The sequence below is a fragment of the Meles meles genome, chromosome 7 (genome assembly GCF_922984935.1).
Source record: "Meles meles chromosome 7, mMelMel3.1 paternal haplotype, whole genome shotgun sequence".
Lineage (NCBI taxonomy): Eukaryota > Metazoa > Chordata > Mammalia > Carnivora > Mustelidae > Meles > Meles meles.
Window position 1 is genome coordinate 2,671,192 of NC_060072.1, and position 21,311 is coordinate 2,692,502.

The 21,311-nt window shown below is 61.3% G+C and overlaps 1 protein-coding gene across 2 annotated transcripts in view; it reads right to left on the reverse strand.

Moving 5' to 3' along the window:
- Positions 1 to 21,311, reverse strand: part of TBC1D22A (TBC1 domain family member 22A) — a 298,612-nt gene that overhangs the window by 83,573 nt on the left and 193,728 nt on the right. For both annotated transcript variants that reach the window (XM_046013568.1, XM_046013567.1), the window contains one exon: positions 1,214 to 1,341. In XM_046013568.1, coding sequence (XP_045869524.1) covers positions 1,214 to 1,341 — 128 coding nt within the window. The remainder of the gene's footprint in view (positions 1 to 1,213; positions 1,342 to 21,311) is intronic.

Sequence of the window (21,311 nt, forward strand, 5' to 3'; positions counted from 1 at the left end):
GGCACGCGAGCAACGGAGTCACCTGATTTCCGCAGCATTGTCAGAATGGGCAAGGCACAAAAGAGGAAAGCGAAGTCAAAGCTTCAGAAGCCGGCCCCCAGGCGGGACCCAAGGGCCACCCCCACGACCAGAACTTCGGGCTGCTGCGCTGGCTCACTCCCACGACCACAGCTCGGAGTGTGGCACTGTTGGGCACCGGGAGCTCCCAGCCCACGGGACCGAGGCAGGTGCAGACCAGGCTCCTGCAAAGGAAGGGCCCCGGCCTCCCGCCACCGCATTCAGGGACGCACACGTGCTAGGCTCCCACACGGGAGGCCAGCTCCGTGGCTGGGACCTACACCGCCGCCCGGCGCGCCCTTTTCCAGTCCAAAGCCCACGAGGGCCCAGCGCTCATGGCGGCCAAAGCTCTGCCTCTGGGAGCGAAGAAACCAGGCTCCGCGGGGCCTCCTCTCCCAGTCCCACGTCAGGCTCCCGCGATCTGCGAGGGATAATGAGCAGCGGGTGTGGGAGACCCGCAGCGCGGCCTCCGCGTCAGCAAACATCTCTAGCAAAATGGAAAGGTGCTAGAATAAGCAATGGGACACTCGAGGGAACAACGGTGGTTTGTTCCGGAAAACTCAATCTCCAGAAGAAATGAATTTCATCAAAAGCGGTGGAGAGGAGAAAATTTCATATTGCACTGAATCTGTCAGTGACTTTTTAAAAAAATCTTTATTACGAGTAACTCAAAGCAGTGACAACGTGTGAGCCCCGAGTGTGAATGTTTCTGGCAGCCGCGGCACCGACGTCCGTGAGTTACGAGCACCCCCCACCGCACCCCGAGGGCCCCGACAGAGTGGACACGGCTCGTGAGCCCCGGGGACGCCGGCACCACGCAGCCACAATGAAATCCAGCTACAGACACGACAACAGAAAGCGCTTCTTGCCGGTGTCACGTCTACTCGGTGACAGGAACACCAGAAAAGGACACACCCCAGGTGGACCGTGTGTGGGCTCAGAGCCGGCGCGGGGGGGGGGGGGGGTCTCACCTGGTAGGTGTCCCACAGGCAGGGGCGGGGGGACAGCGGGGGACAGGGGTCGGGGGGCCACTCACCTGGTAGGTGTCCAACAGGCGGGGGCGGGGGGGACGGCGGGGGCCGGGGGCCGCTCACCTGGGAGGTGTCGCACAGGCGGGGGCGGGGGGACGGCGGGGACAGGGCCGGGGGCCGCTCACCTGGTAGGTGTCCCACAGGCGGATGGTGCAGCGCAGCGGCACCTCCCGCATCAGCAGGTTGTTCATCCAGCGGAAGGCGAACTGCAGGTACCTCACCTCGTGCTGCTCCAGGTGCCGGTGCACGGGCTCTGCGCGAGACAAACACAGGCCCCGAGGCCGTGAGCCAGAGCCCCCAGGTCGCCCCCCTTCTGCCCGCTCCAACCACAGGCCACGCAGGCAGTGTCCCCAGGGTGCGGAGAGTTCAGCTGGACTCTTCCTCTGGAAAGTGAGTGGCCGCGGTGGCCGTGACAGGAACCGCGGCAAGGGTAGGTCCGGGGCTGCGTGACCCCCTGGAGGTCTGGCCCCGTTTCAGTCCCGGTAATGGGGCAGCAAGACCACTGCTGCCTCGCAAGTGAGAAACGGGCCTGCTCTGGGTCACGCAGGGAGCGCTTGCTCCCGCCCAGGCCAAGTCCACCAGCCCCGGGCTGCCGTCCCAGGAGGGGCTCGGACACACAGGGAGAGCTCCTCGGCTCCCAAAACGATCTCAATTCCCCACCTGCTCCCAGACCCAGCCAGTGAGAGGACAAGCCGGACAGGGCCCTGGGGCCTAGGCTGGGTATCTCCGGATCCCAGGTTTGGGGCTAGCCTCGGGATAGCGGGCCTCTCAGAAGAACCAAGCCTTATGAACCATCATTTCCCTGACGCGCGATCTCCCAGCGGCCACGAACGTCTCCCCCACACCCCGCTACAACAGGCATGACTCCGCAGCGGAGGGCCCTGTGCTCCCTGCCCGACCTCTCTGCCGACTGCCCGGCAACCTGGGGAGCGGGCTCCGGAGCTCCATGAAGCTCCACAGTCTATAAATCCTGGAAGCAAAGATTCTGGGGCTCAGGGTGACCCCACACCCACCCCGCCCCGTTAGGATCCACTCTGCACTGTTTTGTAAGATAAGCAAGTACTGCCAAAGGGTCCTGACTTGGAGCCGGAACCTTCCCGAGCTGATGGAGCTTAATCAGGGCCCAGCAGGCGCTGGGCAAGGCACCCTTGTGCACACCTCTCTTCTGTGAGTTCCCGAGTTCGGTGCACGTTCCTTTGCACTGGGGCTTCCCTTCCCCTGCAAACAGCCCTGAGAAGTGACCCTGGAAAAGCTGACAGGGTTTCCAGGTCTCCCAAATAAAGTTCTAGAACTAACGAACAAATGTTAATGTTCCGCTGCTTACTGGTTTGTTTTTACTTGTGTTCCTGGTAACTTGCGGTACTGCTGAAACAAGGTTTTCCTCACCACTGAGCACTGAGGAGGGGGCTGCGAGGGGCGGGAGGACCCCGTCCTGAGAAACCCTCCACACCTTCCAGTCACTATGGCTGAAGCGTGGGTGCCCGGCGAGGTGCTCCGGTCCCAGGAGAGGAACTGGGCCACAGAAAAGCTCAGGACGGCTCTGGTTCCCACGACCAGAGCCAGTTCCTTCATTGGCTCTGCTACAAAACCCGCCCCCCCCCCCCCCCAAACCACTGCTGTCCGCGGGCGAGCAGAGCAAACACGCCTGGGCACGCTCCCCGCGGCCGGCGGGGCAGGACACGTGTGGGCCGGGCGTGGGGGAGCAGCCGGGCCACGTGGTGCGGGAGACCAACACCACACGGTGAGATCACTCACCACGGGGCAGGGACTAATGACACGGGGCTGAGAAGAACCACACAGGCTCGTCTCTGAGTCCTCGCAGCCAGGCGGGAGCAAGGTGCCAGGGAGGAGGCTAGTGGGACCAGGCCGTGGGAAGACCCAGAGGCCACCAGGCCTGCCACCTGCTGCCTTTTCAGGGACAAATGTAGGGACCAGGGGCTCTGGGCACAGCATCGGGCAGGCTGGGCCCAGGGTGCTGAGGCCAGGAAGCAGGCAGAGACGGAAGGCCCGGCAGCAGGGCTCCTTGGCTGGGGTCTGCTCCTCCCCCCTACAGGCGGCGGCCCCTCTCCCTGGAGGGCAATTCACGTGCCAGGGGAGGGAGGTCTGTTCTGTTTGTGTTTGACTGAGGGGTCCTGGCCAAGCCCGTGCAAGTGCGAAGAAGACCGCTGCGTTCCTGCATTACCAATTCTGTTTGTCCCCCCGTGAAGGCCTAAGGAGGAGAGCATTTCTGCACACGAGGGCCAGAATGGAGTGTGACCGGGGAGCCAGGTGCTACGAGGCTGCAGTCGGCTGGACGTAAACGGGGCCACACCGAGCGGTACGAACAGATCGCCACCAGAAATCTGAAAGCTAGTCTTACAATGAAACCAAATAAACAAGCATTATGAAGTCAACGATCATCACTAATTTTTAGGATAAAACCCAGGCTTTCAATGAGACCTCTTCTTTGCACTAGGGCCCCTGAGCTCAGTCTTTGGTGCCCCCATCCCACAGACCAGGGAATGTCCCCCCAACCTCAGGCGCTGGGTGAACATAGGTGTGAGGCCCTGGAGCTCAGGCCTGAGTGACCACCAGGGCCCGGGGAAGGACAAGGCCAGCCCAGGGCCAGGCTGGTCTGATAACAAGGTGCCGCAGGGGCTGACCTCAGTGGTCCCCACGCTGGGCTGGACAGCACCCTCATCGCGGTGGCTTAGAAAACAGGTTCTCAGGCTCATCTCGACTTTCTCCATCAGAATCTTTCAGGTGGGGTCTGGGAACCCATGTCACTGAGCTCTCCCGAAGCTTTTGATGTGCTGGGAACCCCTCCCAGGGGCCCGAAGGGACAGAGGACAGCAGGACTCCAGCCTCTGACACAGGGTCCCCATTCCAGAAGTTCCGCACGCGGGGCAGAGTGCAGCCACAGGTGGGCCACACTGTGGACTCTGATCACGTTATGTTCACTCTGATCAACATTCTTCTAATGTTTCTGATCAACTTATGTTTCATTAAATACAATTATTTTTCAATCAACTTAATTTCACCACAAAAGAGAAGTTTCCACTTGGCTCTGGTGGCAGGTAAAGCAGCCACGAGCCCGTCCCCGGCGCAGCCCTCAGCGGGCCGCCCCCACAGCCGTCCCCAGCAGAACTGAGACACGCAGCTTTTCACAGACAGGAGACCCCTGTGTCACTAGCCTGTCAGCTCGGGAGCACTTAATGCCTCCAAGGGGTCCTCTCCGGACGTTGTGGGGGTCCCCTAAATGGCACACAGTAAGAGAAGACCGGAATGCCTCCAAATGCACCTCGTCCTCAGCCCTCCGTCCCCCAACACGCTCCACGGGTGTCTCCCTCAGGTGGCACCAGGAACCAGAACCCCAGCGTCACTCACGCTCCAGCCTCCCCCCAGGCCTCCCCCTTGATCTAGTCACGTGCTCAACAACTGGAGAAGTGTCAGCCTGCCCCTCGTCCTGCTGCTACAAATGCCTCGAGTCCAGCCTTTCTCACAGCATCCAGGGCCTGGCCACTTCGGGGCCGTGCCCGCCCGAGGCACATCACCCCTGCACCTCCCGCCCGGACACCAGGTCCTCGCAAGCGTCTGTCACATGGTGAGTGAATGCAGAGAATGCATTCTCTGCAGAGAATGCAGAGAGTGCGCGTGAATGCAGAGAAAATGCGTGACCGGCACCGGCAATGCGTAAAGCCCCCCGAGCCCAGGCTCCCTTCTCTGCCTCTGCTCCCCACAGTGCAACACAGAGGAGCGTTCCCGGCAGTGAGAAGGAACACTGTGTTCTCTATGATGAGCTGAAGAATGATTTCTAGGCTGTTATCAGCAGCTGCATAACTAAACCTCTGGAGAGTTCCGAGGGCCCGAGTGGCCCCTCCATCCAGGGCTGACCTTTGCCTGCTGCCCAAGGGCGAAGCCCCACCGGCGGATGCCCAGCCTCTGCCCCGGCCCAGGGCACTGATTCGAGCGCCCCGGTTGGCGTGAAGTTCAACTATGAGGACACCTGCAAACCGGCAGTTCAGAACGTTTCTGGTTTTCCTGAAGAAGCCTCCTTCACACGGGAGCGGAGTAACTTCCCTGCGCACACAGTCGGGAGCTCGGAGAAGAACAGGCTGGGACAGGCGGACAGAGCCACTGCCTGCAAACAGCCCAGGAAGGACGGAGGCCAGCACAGCCCAGGAGGGACGGAGGCCAGCACAGCCCAGGAAGGACGGAGGCCAGCACAGCCCAGGAAGGATGGAGGCCAGCACAGGGGAGGCTCCTGGGCCAGGCGGCTGGCCCCGGCTGGAGGCTCCTGGTCCCACTGGTCACCCCAGCCTGCCGCTCCACAGGACAGATCGGCCATGCCAGCGCCTCGTCCGAGGGCACCGGACTGACCCCAGGGCTCAGCAGGTCCTCAGCCTGGAGCCTCCCACGGCCCAGGGGCCGGCCCACCCATCCCAGTGCAGCCACCCGGGGACCGGGCACTCCAAACCCAGCAACGACAGCCGTGGGCGGGCCACATTTTCACAGCTGGGAAGGAAATGCTGACTCCGAGTTTCCTTTGTGGATTCAAGTCACGTCTCCACAGGACCACGGCTTCCCATCCTCCGCTCTGGCCCAGTAACACGGTGGATTGTTAGCTGAGGGTCCATCATGCCGAGGGCACTGAGGAGGGGGCCGTCACCCAGGCTCACCCCGGGAAATCTCCAGCAGGTCGTCCCCTGGACCCTGGTCTCCTGCAGGATGGGGGACGTTGTCTGGTCCCACAGGCAGACAAGGAGCCCAGCCAAGCGTGCAGTCTGGGCTCGGCCCACTGCTTAGGGAGAAGGATGGCCAGAGCCAGACGCTCTCAGGACACGTGAGTGGGACGAAAGCCGGGCCACTTGCATGAATTAAGGACAGAACAGCCGTGGTCCCCTCAGCCAGGCCCATGCTCTCCGTGGCGCTTCCAGCCGGCGCAGGACAACGTCACCGGCGGATGAACGGGAACCAGCTCTGAAAACGCACTGGGAGACAGGAGTCACCTTCCTAATGTAAACTCGTAAGCAAACAGATCTGGAAAATTAAACACACGTTTCTGGAACGTCTATCACTGCAGTAACCTCAGGAACCGTAAAAATTCAGTCTTTCTCTTCCACACTGAGTCCCACCTGGGCACGGGGACAGGTGAGTCCTCAGCCCCTCCCCATGAGATGCAGACAGAGGCAGCTCCCGTCTCAGACATGCCGGAAGGAGCCCACCCCAGCCAGAGCGTGATGACCAGCGCCCCTCCTGAAGGGGCCAGGCCTACAGGACCCTGGCCCAGGGGCATGCGCACCCGCTGCCCGTGCAGTGAGGCAGGCTGGGTAAAGTGTGCGCGGATGCAGGCCAGGCAGTGGTGGACTGGACACGGGACTCAGAGCTGCCCCCTGCGTGTCCTGAAGGGACCCCACACTGCCATATGGCTGCAGGGCCTCGCCCTGTGTCTCTGGATACCAGCCCTCGGGGCGCGGTGACTGTCCTCTGCAGAGCAAGGCCTGGCCCATGTGGGAGGGCACGGGCTGCGGGAATGACCGAAAACCCAACGCCACTCTGACCCCACGAGGACACAGGCGAAGTCCTTGCAGAGCAAAGGCTCCTCGTCCATCAGCTCTTCCAGGGAAAACGTACCAGCGCCCCGCGCCCCGCGCCCCACCCCCGGCCCACATACCCGGGCTGCCTGGGAGACGATGCCACAGGGCAGACGAGGCCTGCGGCCTGCCCTCCAACAGCCGAGCAGCTGGGAGGACAGACAGAAAATTCAGCCTTGAACCTCACGGCTGTCTGTTTCGCCGAAGAAACGACCCTGCACGCCCCATGTGCCAGCCTTCTGTGTCCGGTGGGGGCCTTGCAGCTTCTGAGAGGCGCTGAGAAGGCCAAGGCCACCCCCTCGCTGTCCCTGTGGCGGGGTGCTGAGCCCCAGGCGTGAGCCGAGATGAGGGGACCCGCGGCCAGGCCACGCCGGCACACTCAGGCCACAAGAGCACCCGTCGCACACGCGGAGGTGGCTTCTCTGAAAGGGGAGTGACAGGGCGGCCCCCACCGCCCCAGCCCCTGCTCACGCACAGGACTCCTGGCGGGGCCGCCTCCTGCTCGGAACGTGTGGAAAATGCACGACTAAACTCCACGCGTTACTTTCGATTTATAGACGTCAGGGCTGCAAACGTATATGCTGAAAAGCTTCGTCTTTCCTCTTTTGTAAGTAATTGTGAGCAGATGCTCTTCCACTGACAAAGGTAACTCGGTTAGCAGCAGCTCCGAAGTTGAAATTTTCCATCTCACTGGAAACAAGAGTGTACATATACTGAACGAGCAGGCAGGTGTCATTACTGTCATCCTTCGGGTTGAAAGATTTTCTTCCCAAAACCCTCCATGGCGGGCTAGGGTACTGCCACCGTCCCAGAGTCCCCAGGAAGCTGCCTGTCACGTCGACACGCAGGAAGGCCACCGCGATATTTGCTGGACGCTTTTCTCAGCACTTTACACAGCAGATCTACAGACTGAAAATTCCACTGAAACATCTTGTCTTCTTGATTAAAAATAAAAATACATTATGCAAACACACTGTGTCCCAGGATTTATGCTAAAGAGGAAAAAAACGTGGATCCCACTGACTTGGCATAGAAAACACATACTGTTTATGCAGGGCAGGCACCACTGAGATTTATTTGCCCGAAGAGTGAGCGTAATTGCTCACACTTAGATACCTGACAAAGAACACCGCTCAGAAGCCCTCCACAAAGCCCAGCACAGGCATGAATACATCTCACTTCTGCACGGCAAGGCCTGAATAGGCTTTGATTTGGAAGGAAGGTTTCAATTCTCTATCAGTTAAAGAGATAAAAAAGGAACAGAACAAGAGGCCCCTGACAGTGAACACGGGCCTCTCTGCAGCCGAGAAGCCCCGTGTCTGGGCTCACCCACTCTCCAGGTCTGCAGGACCACAGCGGGAAAGCGTCAGGCCCACACGGAGGCAGGGCCCAGCTGCATCCAGGAGCCAGGGGACCCAGGCCTTGCCGTACCGGGGGCACAGAGGATGGCCACCTCCGTGAAGGGGAGGTCTAGAGCTCCCCACTACAGACACCTACAGAGGTGCCCCAAAAGGACAGGGGGTCTGAGCCAGAAGAGGACGGGATGAGCAGACAGGGGCCGTGAAATAGAAAAGAACCCGGGACCTCCAATTCCACTCTCAAGGCGCGGGCCACTCCCCCACAAACCCCTGCGGGCAAACAGTCTTGCCGGCCGCACAGCAGGGGCAACGAGGAGGCCGTGGCCTGAGTCTGGGCTGCTGGACTGTCTTCTCCCTCAGGCAGTGGGCGAGCCTACCAAGAGTGGGCCAGACACGAAGGAAGAATGCTAAGACTTCAGGTCGAGAGGAGAGCCTGGGTTCAAATCCCAGGTCAGCTCCTGGAACGTTCTTGTGGGCTCTCCGTGCCCTGTGGTCCGTCGCCCCTGAAGAGCCTGCTCCCTCACGGCACTGTCGCAGGAAAAGTCCCTGGCAGGCGGTGGCCACCACCAATGAAGGGGAGCCACTGCCCCGTGTGTGGCCAAAGGACGTGGGTGGGATGCCAGGAAGGGCCTACCTGGGCCTGTCCCACAGCGCAGGTGCGCAAGGGGGACTTGGTGCGGAAAATGTGACCGCACGGCGGGCCTGCCCTCAACGGCAGCTGCCCAGTATTGCTATGCACAACGTGCTTCCACAGGAAACCGTTTCCCTCATTAATATACGCTGCTGCATTTCAATAAGCATCTTCAAAAAAACATTTTTTACCTTAGAAATTGTAATGGAAATCAATAGGAAGTAAGATTTATTTAGACAATTTAACACCATCTTAGGAATGTGCTGACGGCGTAAGGAAAAAAAACCCAACCCCCACGCTGTGCCAAGATCCCAGGATCCCAGCGGGTCCCACAGGGGGACCATTCCATACCGTCATCCTCCGTGAGCAAGGAGGGGCTCCCCGCAGCTCACTGAGAACCAGCCACCCTAGACCATGTGCCTGGTCAGAGAGACCTCCTTGTTCCATCACTAAGAATGCGGCTGGCCTTTGCCCCCTTCCTGGAGGGAGGCTCTCAGTCCTGGGACTTCCCTCAGGGCGGATTGTCCCTGTTATGCTAACGAGGGAGGCCCTGGTGAGTGCACCCTCAGCATGGTCAGAGGGGGACCGGCTGGGACCCTCAGCTGCCAGCCGTCAGGGGGAAGAGAGGAGCTGGAGACTGAGTGCAACACGGGGCCCATGATCCAGGGGTGCCCGTGTGAGGAGACCCGATACACTGGACACCAGACCCGGGAGAGTGTCCCGGCTGCTGGTGAACACACATATGCAGCGTGGGGCAGGGCGGGCAATGCGCCCTGACTCCATAGGGACAGGGGACCGTCTACAGGCCCAGACCTCTCCCAACAACCCGAGCCCATGTCTCCCTTATTTTGGCTGGGCCTCCAGATCTGTACCCTTCACGGGAAAACCATTCTCCTTAGTACAGTGCCTTCCTGAGCTCTGGGAGCCATTCCAGCGGATCGTCAAACCGAAGGGAGTCACGGCAGCCACTGAATCTATGGTAACTCGGACAGCAGTGCAGGCGGGCCTGGGCACCTGGCGTCTGAGTGGGGCAGTCGTCCGGACTTGACCTGGGGGTCTGAGCCCGCTCCGATGAGTTGGCGGCAGAACCGCACACCACCGGGGGTGCAATCCGAACACTCCCGCCACCACCCAAGGGCCTGAGGCTGCGATGCGGAAAGACGGTGAGGGCAGAGACCACGCTGCAAACACATTCTCCCAAGATAACCGCTCTGAGGCTGGTTGGAACATCAAGGTCATGCCACGCGACTGCTGTGTTCTTCCACGCTGCACACGATGGGGGGCGGGGTGACGGTGGGTCACACCCACAGGCTGCTAACCAGTCCCCCACTGCCCCTGGCAGGAGAGCCTAGCAGGGTCAGTGCACGGCGGCGGGGAGCAGCAGGGAGCGGCAGGGCATGGTCAAGTGCAGTCACTCTCGGGCCTCGGGTCACAGAGGCCACCATGCTCTCAGGACCCAGGCGCTGGGAGCAAAATTAAGGCTCCGGCAGGACGTGCGGAAACAGCATCTATCTGACACGGCACCACACTATCTTCTCATCTCCAGAGAGGTATCGCGGCGTGTTTTTTTGACAGTAACATTATCTAAAATACAAGTTCTTCCAGAGCGGCGAGGTGTTAAATCACTCTCACTTCGCAGACGTGCTCACGAGCTTCGCAACTCGTGCCTGTTTTCATATCAGGAAGCAACAACCAACCTGATTTATTAGAAAGGAGCGCAGCTGACAGGCGACTTCCCGGGTGCCCCGAGCACAGAGGTGCCGACAGCAGGACAGCCCACCGTGCACGTGCGAGCAGCAGCGGCCGCCCAGGCCCCGGAGGCGGCCGCTGGACGCCACCCCAGATGGGCAGGAGCTGGAGGGGGCCCAGCCCTTGGCTCTCCCACCCAACACCCACACGGGCTTCTAGATGGGGACACGCCAAGGGCACAGATGAAGAGGCCCCGCCTTGGGTGCCAAGATCTGACGGGCCGGCGGGGCAGCCAGGCCTGGTCTGTAGCCGAGGCAGCAGTCAGCATCCCCCCACCCTCGGGAAGGAGGCGGTGTCTGGGCTCGGCAAGCCACTGACAGAGGGTGCAACGGGGAACGGACCTGTGATGGTGGCGAGGAGAGCCAGGCAGAAGCAAGGGCCCTGCGGGGAAAGGCGGGGGGCGCTACGGCATTACCCGTCCTCCGTGCATAAGTTTTCTGATTCTGTAGAACAAATAACCACCATTGATTTGTTATCAAACAGCCCCCATGGCTCTGAGTCCAAGCAGGCTGGCTGGGTCCCCTGTTCAGGGCTTTGCAGCTGCAACGAGGGCTGCGCTCTCATCCAGGGGCTAGACCGAGGAAGCACCCACCTCTGGGGTAATGCTGGGTGTTGGCAGGAGTCAGTCTGCTGCAGGTGTATGACCGAGGCCCCAGCCCTTTGCTGGCTGTCAGCTGGAGGCCACCCACGCCTCCTTGCCATGTGAGCTTCTCCAGGCTGGCTGCCTGCTTAAGAGCAGAGGCAGAATCTAGCTAGTCTGCTAAAATGGGCTCGCGGATAATGTAATGTAATCATGGGGCAGACAGCCCACCACCCCTCACTCCATCAGGCCGTAGGATTAGCCCAAACCCAGGAGCAGGGGGTGTGCGAGTGTGGACACCAGCTGACGGGGCTCCCTGGGAGTCCCCTGAGGGCCCGTTCACTCGCTGCACTTCCCTTGGCAGGAGCGAACCCGTCTGAGCTACGACACACCAGCCCCTGTGTTCTCCTTCCCGGCAAGACAGGGAGGAGGAGGGCGAGAGCTGCCCGCGAGTCCAGCTCGGTAACCTAGCGGTGGCTGTGAGTCAGGGCCGCAAAGCAAGGCTGTGCCTGACGGACACTTCCAAACCGAGAGGCAAGGCCCTTTTTCAAATGGGGCAGAAAGCAGAGAAGAAACAAGTCTGAGCTCAACAAGCACACGGCTCGGGTAAACAGTTTGCAAATCATCTCGTCAGCGGAGAGAAAGCCCTGATGTGACCCAAATCCGCAATGAAGCAGAAGAGGAGGCGCTTCTCCCGGAGGGCTCCCTCCTCCGTGGGCACTGAACACGGAGAACGCTGCCACCAGTGTGCCCGTCTGAGTTCTGACCCGACCCGTGACTCCCACTCCCGGGCCGGCACGCAGGTCCGTGTGAGCCCACACTTGCATCAGAGCTCAAGCAACGGTGCCCACCTGAAGCCCTTCTGACCTCCCCCCGAACTGACTGCCCCTTCTTCAGCTTCCCGCTGGGCCGCCTGCAGATTTCTGTGAGAAGACACGTGGCACTTTAGTGGCCTAGATGGTTGGTGCGGCCATCTCACCATTAAGCTCTGAGATCATACTGGCCAGGCTCCTTCTGATTCCTTTCCACACCCAGGACCCAAAGGGCAAGGCAGTCAGAGTCTTCCATGGAAGTAGAAGGGATGAGGGACATCTCGGTGGCTCAGCAGGTTAAGCTTCTGCCTTCGGCTCTGGTCATGGTCCCAGCAAACCGCGAGTGAACCGGGATGAAGTCTCACGCCGGCTCCTTGCTCAGCAGGGAGCCTGCTTCTCCCTCTGCCCCTCCCCCTGCTTCTGTGCATTCTCTCTCTCTCTGTGTCTCATAATTTAAAAAAATCTTTTTTAAGAAAAAGTGAGAGGGATGAATGGATGAAAAGATGGATAGACAGACACACTGATTTACGGACACTTTGATGGGTGGACAGTGAAATGACGGATGGACGGACGGACAGATGGATAGCGGAATGGATGGAAGGATGATGGACGATGGATCAGGGGAGTGAGGATGAACTGCCGGAGACTAAACAAGAAGTCAGGGGAGGACAGTTGGGACAGATGATCCCGGGGTGCCTATGGAAAAAGCACTTTCCGCGCAAGTTCCAGGACGCCGATATTCTCCTTCACAAGCCATTACTGAAGACCAGAGTCTAGTTGAGGGAACTGACTTGTTTTGGGGGACAGAAGGCATTTCTGTCTACGTCTTCGGACACAGCGCGAATATGTAATAACGACAGTACAACTGAACCACCCGCGAGCACAACAGATCTACTCTGGCTCAGACTCTTGCCAAGGGAAAAACTATCAGAGCACCAGTAGTTTTACTCACAAACTTCAACAGTCGCTAGTCCGTAATCTGAAGTGTGCATTTCAAGCCAGAGGACGCGGCCTGGAGCACGCGTGCGAGGACGGCAGCTCTGAGTCAGCGTCAGGAAGGACAGCTGATGGGTCACCCCAACTCGGCCCGATGCCCCACATTCTGACACGGTGCTCAGGACCCTCCTCGACCCCCTACAACCTGTCAACAGTGCTTACGAAGGGGTCAGGGTGCTGACCAGACCCCCCTGTCCTCCCACATCAGGGTGAGCCCGATGTCGTGGGTTTCCGGAGCACAAGCTCTCCCAGCAGGCCACGTGGTGACATCACGTCTGAGCGCAGAGCTGGCAGCAAATGCAGCCTGGCTCTCGGGGCCTGGACAAGCCCGTCTGAACCCCCTCCCCCGTGGCCCCCCACACGGGCCCCTCTGCTCACACCGTCAGCCGCTACAGGTCCCAGAACAGCACTGCTGCTGCACAGCACCCTTCCTCCGCTCGCCACAGCAGACGCCAATGCCAGACTCCGAGCCGACATCCCTCTTCCGCGAGGATGTCCCCCCGAGCACCCCTGCTGACATCACGGGATAAGCAGAGAGGCGGCCTGCACTAAGTCACTCCCTGACTGCCGTCCTGCTGGCTGCGAACTCACCAACAAAGGCCTCTGTCGAATGCATCCCCGTACACCCCGAACCCAGCACAGAGCACGTTTCACAGACGTTAGCCGAATGTGTGAAGTCACCCGTGTCCCGATCCAGAGGCCACTCAGTCCGAGATAGGGCTGGAGAAACAGCGGGTCCCCCAGAACGTGGGAGAGGGCCCCCAGCCAAGGTGCCCGGATCCCGGGGCGCCCACTGGGAGAGCCAGCTAACGCTGGCACAGGGCCAACTCCCCGCATCCGAACAGCAAGCAGGGGCACACGCCAGGACAAGGGGGCAGTCAAGCGGGGCTGCCACGGGTCCTGCTGCCACCTGGACTCCCAGACCACGACAGAGCCGCCAGCACGGCCGGGAAACTGAGGAGCACCCAGCATGCCCCTGGCTGGCAGGGAAGTGGTACAGAGCCAGGAGGAGGAGGGGCGGGAGGCAGGACACACAGGAAGTAGGCCACTGCGCAAGTCCTCCAGACACAGACCAAGTGAGGGAGCAGGGCCCCGGGGCCACGGGAGTCTCGTCTCCCTCTCCACAGCCCAGCCCCACGGTCACTTCTGCTGATGACAGCCCACGACCGGGAGACTCAGAGGCAAGTCGCCCAGCGGCACCCGTCTGCCTCCTGGTTCAAGCAAGTCTAGATCCAAGGCCTAATCCCTGCCAGGCCTCACACGGTGCTCAGTGCCTCATGAAGTGGACACTCGCCTAGTGTCCCAAGACTCCATGAGAGCAGCAGACCCAGAGTCGTCACACGTTCACGGAGATCCCTGAACGAAGGACACAACCGGACCAAGGCGTGACAGCTGCCAGGAGGCGAGCGGCCCGGCCTGAGCCAGCCCAGCCTGCTGCTGCCGACGAACTATGGGGCTGAGGTCACCTCCCCATACCACCCCCAGGGGTGAGGGATGAGCGCCTGTGACCACAGCCAGAGTACGGGGCACGGAGGCCAGGCGTGGCACGGGCCACACCAGTGGGACCACCAGCCGCGGCGGCCCATGCCCGTCCGTCTCCAGGCCTGGGACTGGACAGCAGAGGCCTTGGGGGTGCCCTGCTCTGGCCTGCCCAGCACCGGAGCCTTCCAAGAACAGCGCCGGACACAGGCCAGCACCCAAGGGCCCGCAGGAAGCGGGGATGGGCAGACAACATCTGACTCTGGGTCACGGGCTGAGTTTCTGCGTTGACATGGCAGTGCTCACGGGCTGCTCTGCTCTGTTCCTGAGTCAGTGTCTAGGAATGAGCCCAAAGCTGCCAGCGCAGAGGGAACCTGTGAAAAGAACATTAGCAGAGACACAGCAAGAGACCAAAGGTCACCTAAGCACTTAACTTACACGTTATTTTTTAAAAATAACCAGAACATAGTTTAAAATGATGAGTCTGTCAAAGAAGGGAGCTCCAGGAAGGGCCCTACCCATCACCAGCGCGTTGCTACAAGGCCCCTTTACCCGGCCCGACAGAAGGAGTCTCTCCTGCTTCCCGCCCTGACAACCTGCCCCAGCCAGAGACCCACCCGCTTCCCGGGACTGCAGTGAGGAGAACCTAAATGCAGCTCACTCTTTGCTTTCTAACCGGCAACCCAGCAGCAGGAGCGGTCGCTGGTCTCCTCCCCTGCACACAGAGACCCCCGCCCCCTGGAAACCTGGCGTGGGCAGAGAGGGTGTCCCCACCCTGCCTCTCAGAAGACTTGGGTACACTGCGAGAGCCAACCGGGGACCCCGTCCCTCCAGGCTCTTGGGGAGCGGCCCCCACGTGCCTCCCGCCAGCCGGTGGAGACAGAGGTCTCGGTGCCCACCTGGGGCTCGGGCCCACCGGCTCACACACGACATTCCCTCACTGCCCACGGCGCCCCAGGACCCCCCACAGCTGACACGCGCACGGGCTCTCACACAAAATGCAGTGTCCCGGCCCGGAGCTACTCCACTGTCCCCTCCTCATCAGGGACACATTCCCTCAAGGACCTGCTGCACCAAGCTGACGAATTCTGAGCATCAACATGATTCACTGTAGAAAAGAGTGGTAACTGGTGAAAACACATACACACAGACACGCACTTCGAGCAGGAAAGTGGCCGCATTAGCAAACCCCAGGAGCGACCAGCCCGGACACCGCGCTGACCTAGGGACGCCCAGAGCAGCGTGAAAGGCAAGGGGGCGGGCAACACGGCTTCCCCAACCGAGGCTCCTCACAAGACGCTTCTCAACACACAAAGAAGCCTGGCGGACAGCCCCACAGCCTGGGATCAAAGCCGGCGTCACCAGCAATGGATGGCCTGCCCCACGTGTCCCCAACAGATCCTTGAGGAGGACACAGCCACACGTCTGTGGATTCCTGCCAAAATCTGGATCTGTGCACCAGGAAGCAACAGATAAGCCCAAATGAACAGATACTCTGGCAAGAAAACAAAGCAACAAAACCCGAACGTGCACGCTTCAGAAGCAGCTAAGTCACGAAACACAAAGAAAGGCTGAGCCTGTCCCAGGCGAGAAAAGACAAGTAAAGGCAGCGTGGGTCCAGGGACATGTGGTGACACCTGGGCGGGGTCTGCAGGCGAAATGCCAGTTCTGCCGTCAAGGTCAATCCCTGGCTTTGGCGGGAGCACGGTGCCTGCAGGAGAGAAGGCTCCTATTCAGGAGAAACACTGAAGTATGCGGGGGTGAAGGCACGAGCCCCTGCCGTGCCCCTGGCACCTCCCCAGGCAGGGACCCCCCAGGCTCCACCCCGCTCACTTGCTCTCTTGGTGCCCCTGGAGGTCCCGCAGCACACGGCGCCCTCCTGAGCTGAGACACAGCGGCCCACTGGGTTCCGCACGCCGAGGTCCGCACGCAGCAATGCACGGGAGGTGACTTCCTGCCCCACTCACGGCCCGTCCTCCTTTCCTGGGCACGAGCCACCCCGAGCGCTCCTCATCCATTTCTTGAAGCAGAACAACAGAAGAACTCCCCCTCTTTCCTGCAGTCATTGTCCTAGGTTCTCGCTGGTCTACTTTCTTCTAGAGGACGGTGTGAGCTCAGATCCTGCCACTGCTGTGTGTCCTGCCTCAGGGAGGGAGCACCGGCCTCGGGACCATAGCAGGGTTACGGAAGCAGGGATGCAGGAGGGACTGTGGGGATGCAGGGCAGGAGTGACGCAGAGAACCTCCTGTGGTCACCTCGCAGCCACGGCTTGGAGCCGCAAGCCCAGGCTCCCTGACGAGGAATGAGCGAGCAGGACACAGAGGCAGCTGGAACTGGGGCAGGGCAGCTCGGTGTCACAGTGCCCCGGGGAACAGCGGAGCAGAGCCTGGGCAACGGGGAACGGACGAGCTCGGGGCTCCTGCGTCACAGATGCAGGCCATGCTGCACCGTGCTCTGAAGACATCTAGGGGACAGGGCGCCAGAGTTCTGGAACATTCCATGGCCATTGCAGTCTGGCTACACAGATGCTCTCTGCACGTACAGCCTCTCCTGGCCTGGCCCTCAGGATGAGTGAACCATGAGGCTCATTCTCCCGGGGAACACACGGGTAAAAGGGCAGGGACCCCAAAGACTCGAGGGCAGATCACGACGGCAGCTTCCTCAGTCATCCACCAAGGACACCACGGGGGCCCACGGTGGGGGCCGGGGGGCCTGGATGCCAGCACCCACACCAGAGTCCAGGCGGCCCAGGCCAGGCTGGCTGAGAGGCCAGCAAGGGCTCGGGGGCCTCCGTGCAGGCCCACCGAGGCTCCCAGGACAGGGCACCCGTCTGCGCACTTTAAATGAGCTGGAGAAGCCTAGCGCCACTTGTGGGTGGGGGGGGGGCTCATGGGAAGCAGGCAGGGGCAGAAGCAGGGAGAACCCTGCGGTGGCCTTCATTCAATCCACAGCTGCTCAGTCAACCCCGGGGGCATCCCAAGTGTGGAGGGCCCAGCAGCAGCTCGGGGGCCCAGCCAGGGGGTCTGCGCAGGTCCGAGCGGCAGATACACAGGAGCTGCACTCTGCAAGGCGGGGAGGTCCTCCGCTAACCGTGCTCAGCCGCTGGCCTGGCCGCCTGGCTGTGCAGGCAAGGATGAGGGCCGAGGACCCCAGCGTGCTCCAGGGCCAGGCCGCTCTGAGCAACAAGGGCCCCTGCCCGGCCTGGCTGCCACCTCCCCACCCCAGAGGGTCTCTCCAGCCCTGGCTCTCTGACTGCTGTCCTCGGGAAGCAAATGGCAGAAAGCACGTGGACAGGGCCACGGGAAGCTCTGCCTGACCAGGACGACAGTACCAGGGTGGCTGCGAGGTAAGACACGGGTCCCGCGGAGCTCCGTCTGCACACAGGGCTGAGCAGAAGGCCACGGGAAGATCAAGCGAGAAAGACACTCAGCTGACTCGCGGGTTTCTTCGCCATCAGGAGGGAGGCATCCACGTGTGAAAAGGGGGTGGGCTCCGGATTCTCACCCCTCTATCACTCACTCACTTCCAACAGAAGCTCCAAGCATTAGCTGTTCTGGGGATGCTTTGTGCAGACCAGACAAAGGGCTGGGGGTGCGGGCAGGGACGCTCGGAGCCCCCATCCCCAGGCGCCACGGTGGGACGGCCTCCTGGCCCCCTCAGCCCCCTCAGCCCTAGGTCCAGTCATGCCACACACAAGACGGACTGTGTGACAGCAGCCCCCACACCAGGTCTCACCGCAGCCCTGCGACAACCTGCTGCACCCCAGGGCTCCCGCAGACGTGGCGCAGCCAAGCTCCGAAGGAAGAATCCGGGGGCCCGTCTCCGTGCCCGTGCCAGCTCCCAGGGAGCCGGCTGCACACACCCCTGCACGGGGCCCCACCCTCAGCCAGGGGCCCGGGGGGTCCCCACACGCAGCAACCAGAGACTGGAGCCGTCACACACACACAAATGCACAGGGGTCTGAAGCCGGGGTCACACAGAGGGACACGGCAGAGGGCGGGAGGTCTAACCTGCCAGAAGAGCTCGGCCTGCCCTGGCCCCTGTGCGGGGACGGGGTGCGTGCCTGAGAGGGACCACGGAGAAGCATGGGGAAGCACCGTGCCCAGCAGGGGGCCCAGCAGGGATCCACAGCCGGAAGCATCCCGGACGCAGGGGTCACAAAGAGCAAAGATGGGAAGTTCCCCATGGTCGTTCATGACAGCCAACGGCTTACGGGCAGGGAAGGTGACCTCCACTACAGAAACTGTCCTCTCCCAGCCAGCCTGGCACGGAAATGCCCAGCTGTAAGGCTGCCTTCTGTCCGGGATTTAAGAGGGACGTCGGTGCTTTATGGCGGGGCCGATAAAACCACTTGTATTTTCCAGCAACTTGTAACCACGAACAAAAATGACTTTCGGGATCCTGTCAAAACCAGAATCTGAAGGCCCGCATTCAAAACCAAGACAACTTTTTCTTCCTAAGGTCAAGGAGAAGCACTGTGTTTGGAAGCGTCTACTTACATTTAATTAACTAGTCCCGGTTTGGCAATGAACCCGGCACGTTAATCTCAGGTTGGAGGTCACAGAGAAAGCATCATTAGGAGAAAATCATCCAAGTCACGGGCTCAGAGGCCTCACGTGCTCGTGCTTCATTACACGCCAGATGGCCGTCACCACCTCCCGCGTAAACACGCTCCCCGCCCGAGCGGCCGCATATACACGGTCACCACAGTGGTGGGCACTCCAGTCCCCACACTTCCAACTGGTTCTGGGGAAGGAACGGCCCAGGACACAGAGAGACCACATCTCCAGCCCCGGCACAGCCGCCCGGCCTCAGCCGCCCCGCCAGCTGGAAGCGCCGTTGTGGGAGACCCCCTCCCCGGCCACCTCCCCAGGCCTCCCGGACAGCCCGGCCGACATGGGAGCGATGATGGCCTCCAGAGGCCATGAGGTGGGCTGGACAGTGGCAGCCAGATGACCTCGGGGGCCTCCCCCCGATTCCAGGCTGAGTCCAGGCCTGTAGGCAAGAACCCCCGGGGGACTGTCAGCGTCCTGTCTCCTGATCCAGGACAGGCTGTCCGCAGCGGTTACAGCCCATCCACACACATCAGTGAGGTCTTGAAACATCGGCTGACCCCTCTGCCCTGCAGGGGATTTAAGTGGGGCCCCACCCGCAAGCCACGAGCTGTAAGACCCTCTTGGGACCCTGCAGTCCAAGCATGGGAGGAGAGCTGTCCCTCGGTTTCAAGAAAACAAATTCCTCTCCACCTATTGAGGGAAACACCTGAAAACAAGCTTAAATTGGGCCCGAGGGGCAGCAAGGCCAGAGAAGAGCAGAAGACCAGAGGGGGTCACCCCATGTGACAAGGCTGTCCCCCCTCGACCCAGCACTCTCTCGACACAGCTCTCTGGCCTGGAAGATGGCAGGAGGGGGTCGCAGGCCTGACCCAACAGCGGGCTCAGAGACACAGCGGGAGGGCCCTGGGACCTGGCTCCTGCGGCAACAGGAGCCGGCCGTCGTGGGCGAGGGCAGAGCGGAGGACGTCCGGCACTGCGCCAGGCTCGGGTCTGGGGCGCCCCGGGCCCCTCTGAGTCACTGGGACACTCAGCTCCCACGTCTCACGGGGAGCTCAGGATTTCAGAGCTCTGGTGGGCGCAGCCTCCCCGGTTATCCTGACAATCTCTGGGGACGGCAGAAAACACACGTGAAGACTGTCAGCCCAGACCGAGGCCTCCCCGAAGAGTGCCGTCCCCGCGACCAGCGCGAGGGCCAGCTCGTGGGAGAACCGATAAAGCCAAGGGGCCGGCAGGTGGCCGCGAGGAAAGGGCCCCACTCAGCCGGCCGGGGGCACGTTCAAAGAGCCAAGACCATTCTCAGACGACCACAACCGTCAGCACTCACCCAGTCACCTGTCTGCACACCCAGTGTCTTCCTGTCACTCTTGCAGTTACACAGCAGTTAGCAGGGGCGCGCGCTCGGATTACAGAGCTTGTCCACATGCCAGCTCGCCCCCTCCCCGGGTGAAAGGGCAGAAGGGCAGGGACTTGAGAGTCTCGGGCAGAACAAAGGCCACGGAGGAGACCCCCAGGGTACATGAACATGCAGAGACAGGGATAACCCACACAGGCTGCGTTCACCCGCCACCCCCCAAATGCCCATTCTAAATCAGTGCCTTGTCTGCAGCCCGCGTGGGAGTAGGTCAAAGCCTCGCACGGTGCGCGAGCCGTCGTGTGTGGACACCACAGTAACGCCTGATCCGTGAATCCAGCAACACGCCAACGAGGAGAGGGCAGAGTGGGCACGCCGGGCGTCCTGCTCCCTGCTGGGAAGCCTGCAGGACGCCACAGGCACGGGCTCAAAGCCGGAAGAAGGGACCCGCTTGCTATTTCAAGATGGCACATTAGACTTTCAGACTTCCTTCCCCTTCTCAGGCTGGCATGGTGGTGGGGCACCGGAAGGCACCAGATGCTGGCCCGGCATCCCAAGAAGAGCCACGTGAGGAGCCACGTGAGGGCTGTGGCCAGGGGCCTAGTGGTGGGCATCACACAGCACACTGCAGCCTGCTGCCCCTGGATCCAAGGCCGCAGGCAGGCAGAGGCAGGGCCCCAAGCCCCCAGGCCACTGCTGGGCCCCCAACATGGGACGGAGCTGGGACAGCTCTCCGTGTTCAGCACCAAGCCGGGACAGGCAGAGCTGGAGGCGAGGCAGGGCTCACCCAGCGTGTGGGGAGAGGGAGAGCAGAGAAGGAGCCGGCTCCTCTGGTGGGGAGGCAGACACTCCACTTAGACTGCTGGGGGAAGTCACCACAGTAGCAGAGGCGATGAGCCAAGGACGGTGCCTGAGATGCAACAAGCACCTGCCGGACGCAGCCTGCTACCAGTCACGGCAACAGCGGCCAAGCCCGGGCATGCGACGGGCTGCACCAGGACCGGGGTGCACTCTCCTAACACATGACTTGGGGTTCCACTACGCTTCCTCTAGTCCTCCGATCTTCTGCCGTACCTGGTACGGCATCCTTCTCCCCAACAACACAGCAAAGTATCCACGCTGGGTTTCAAGTGAAAGC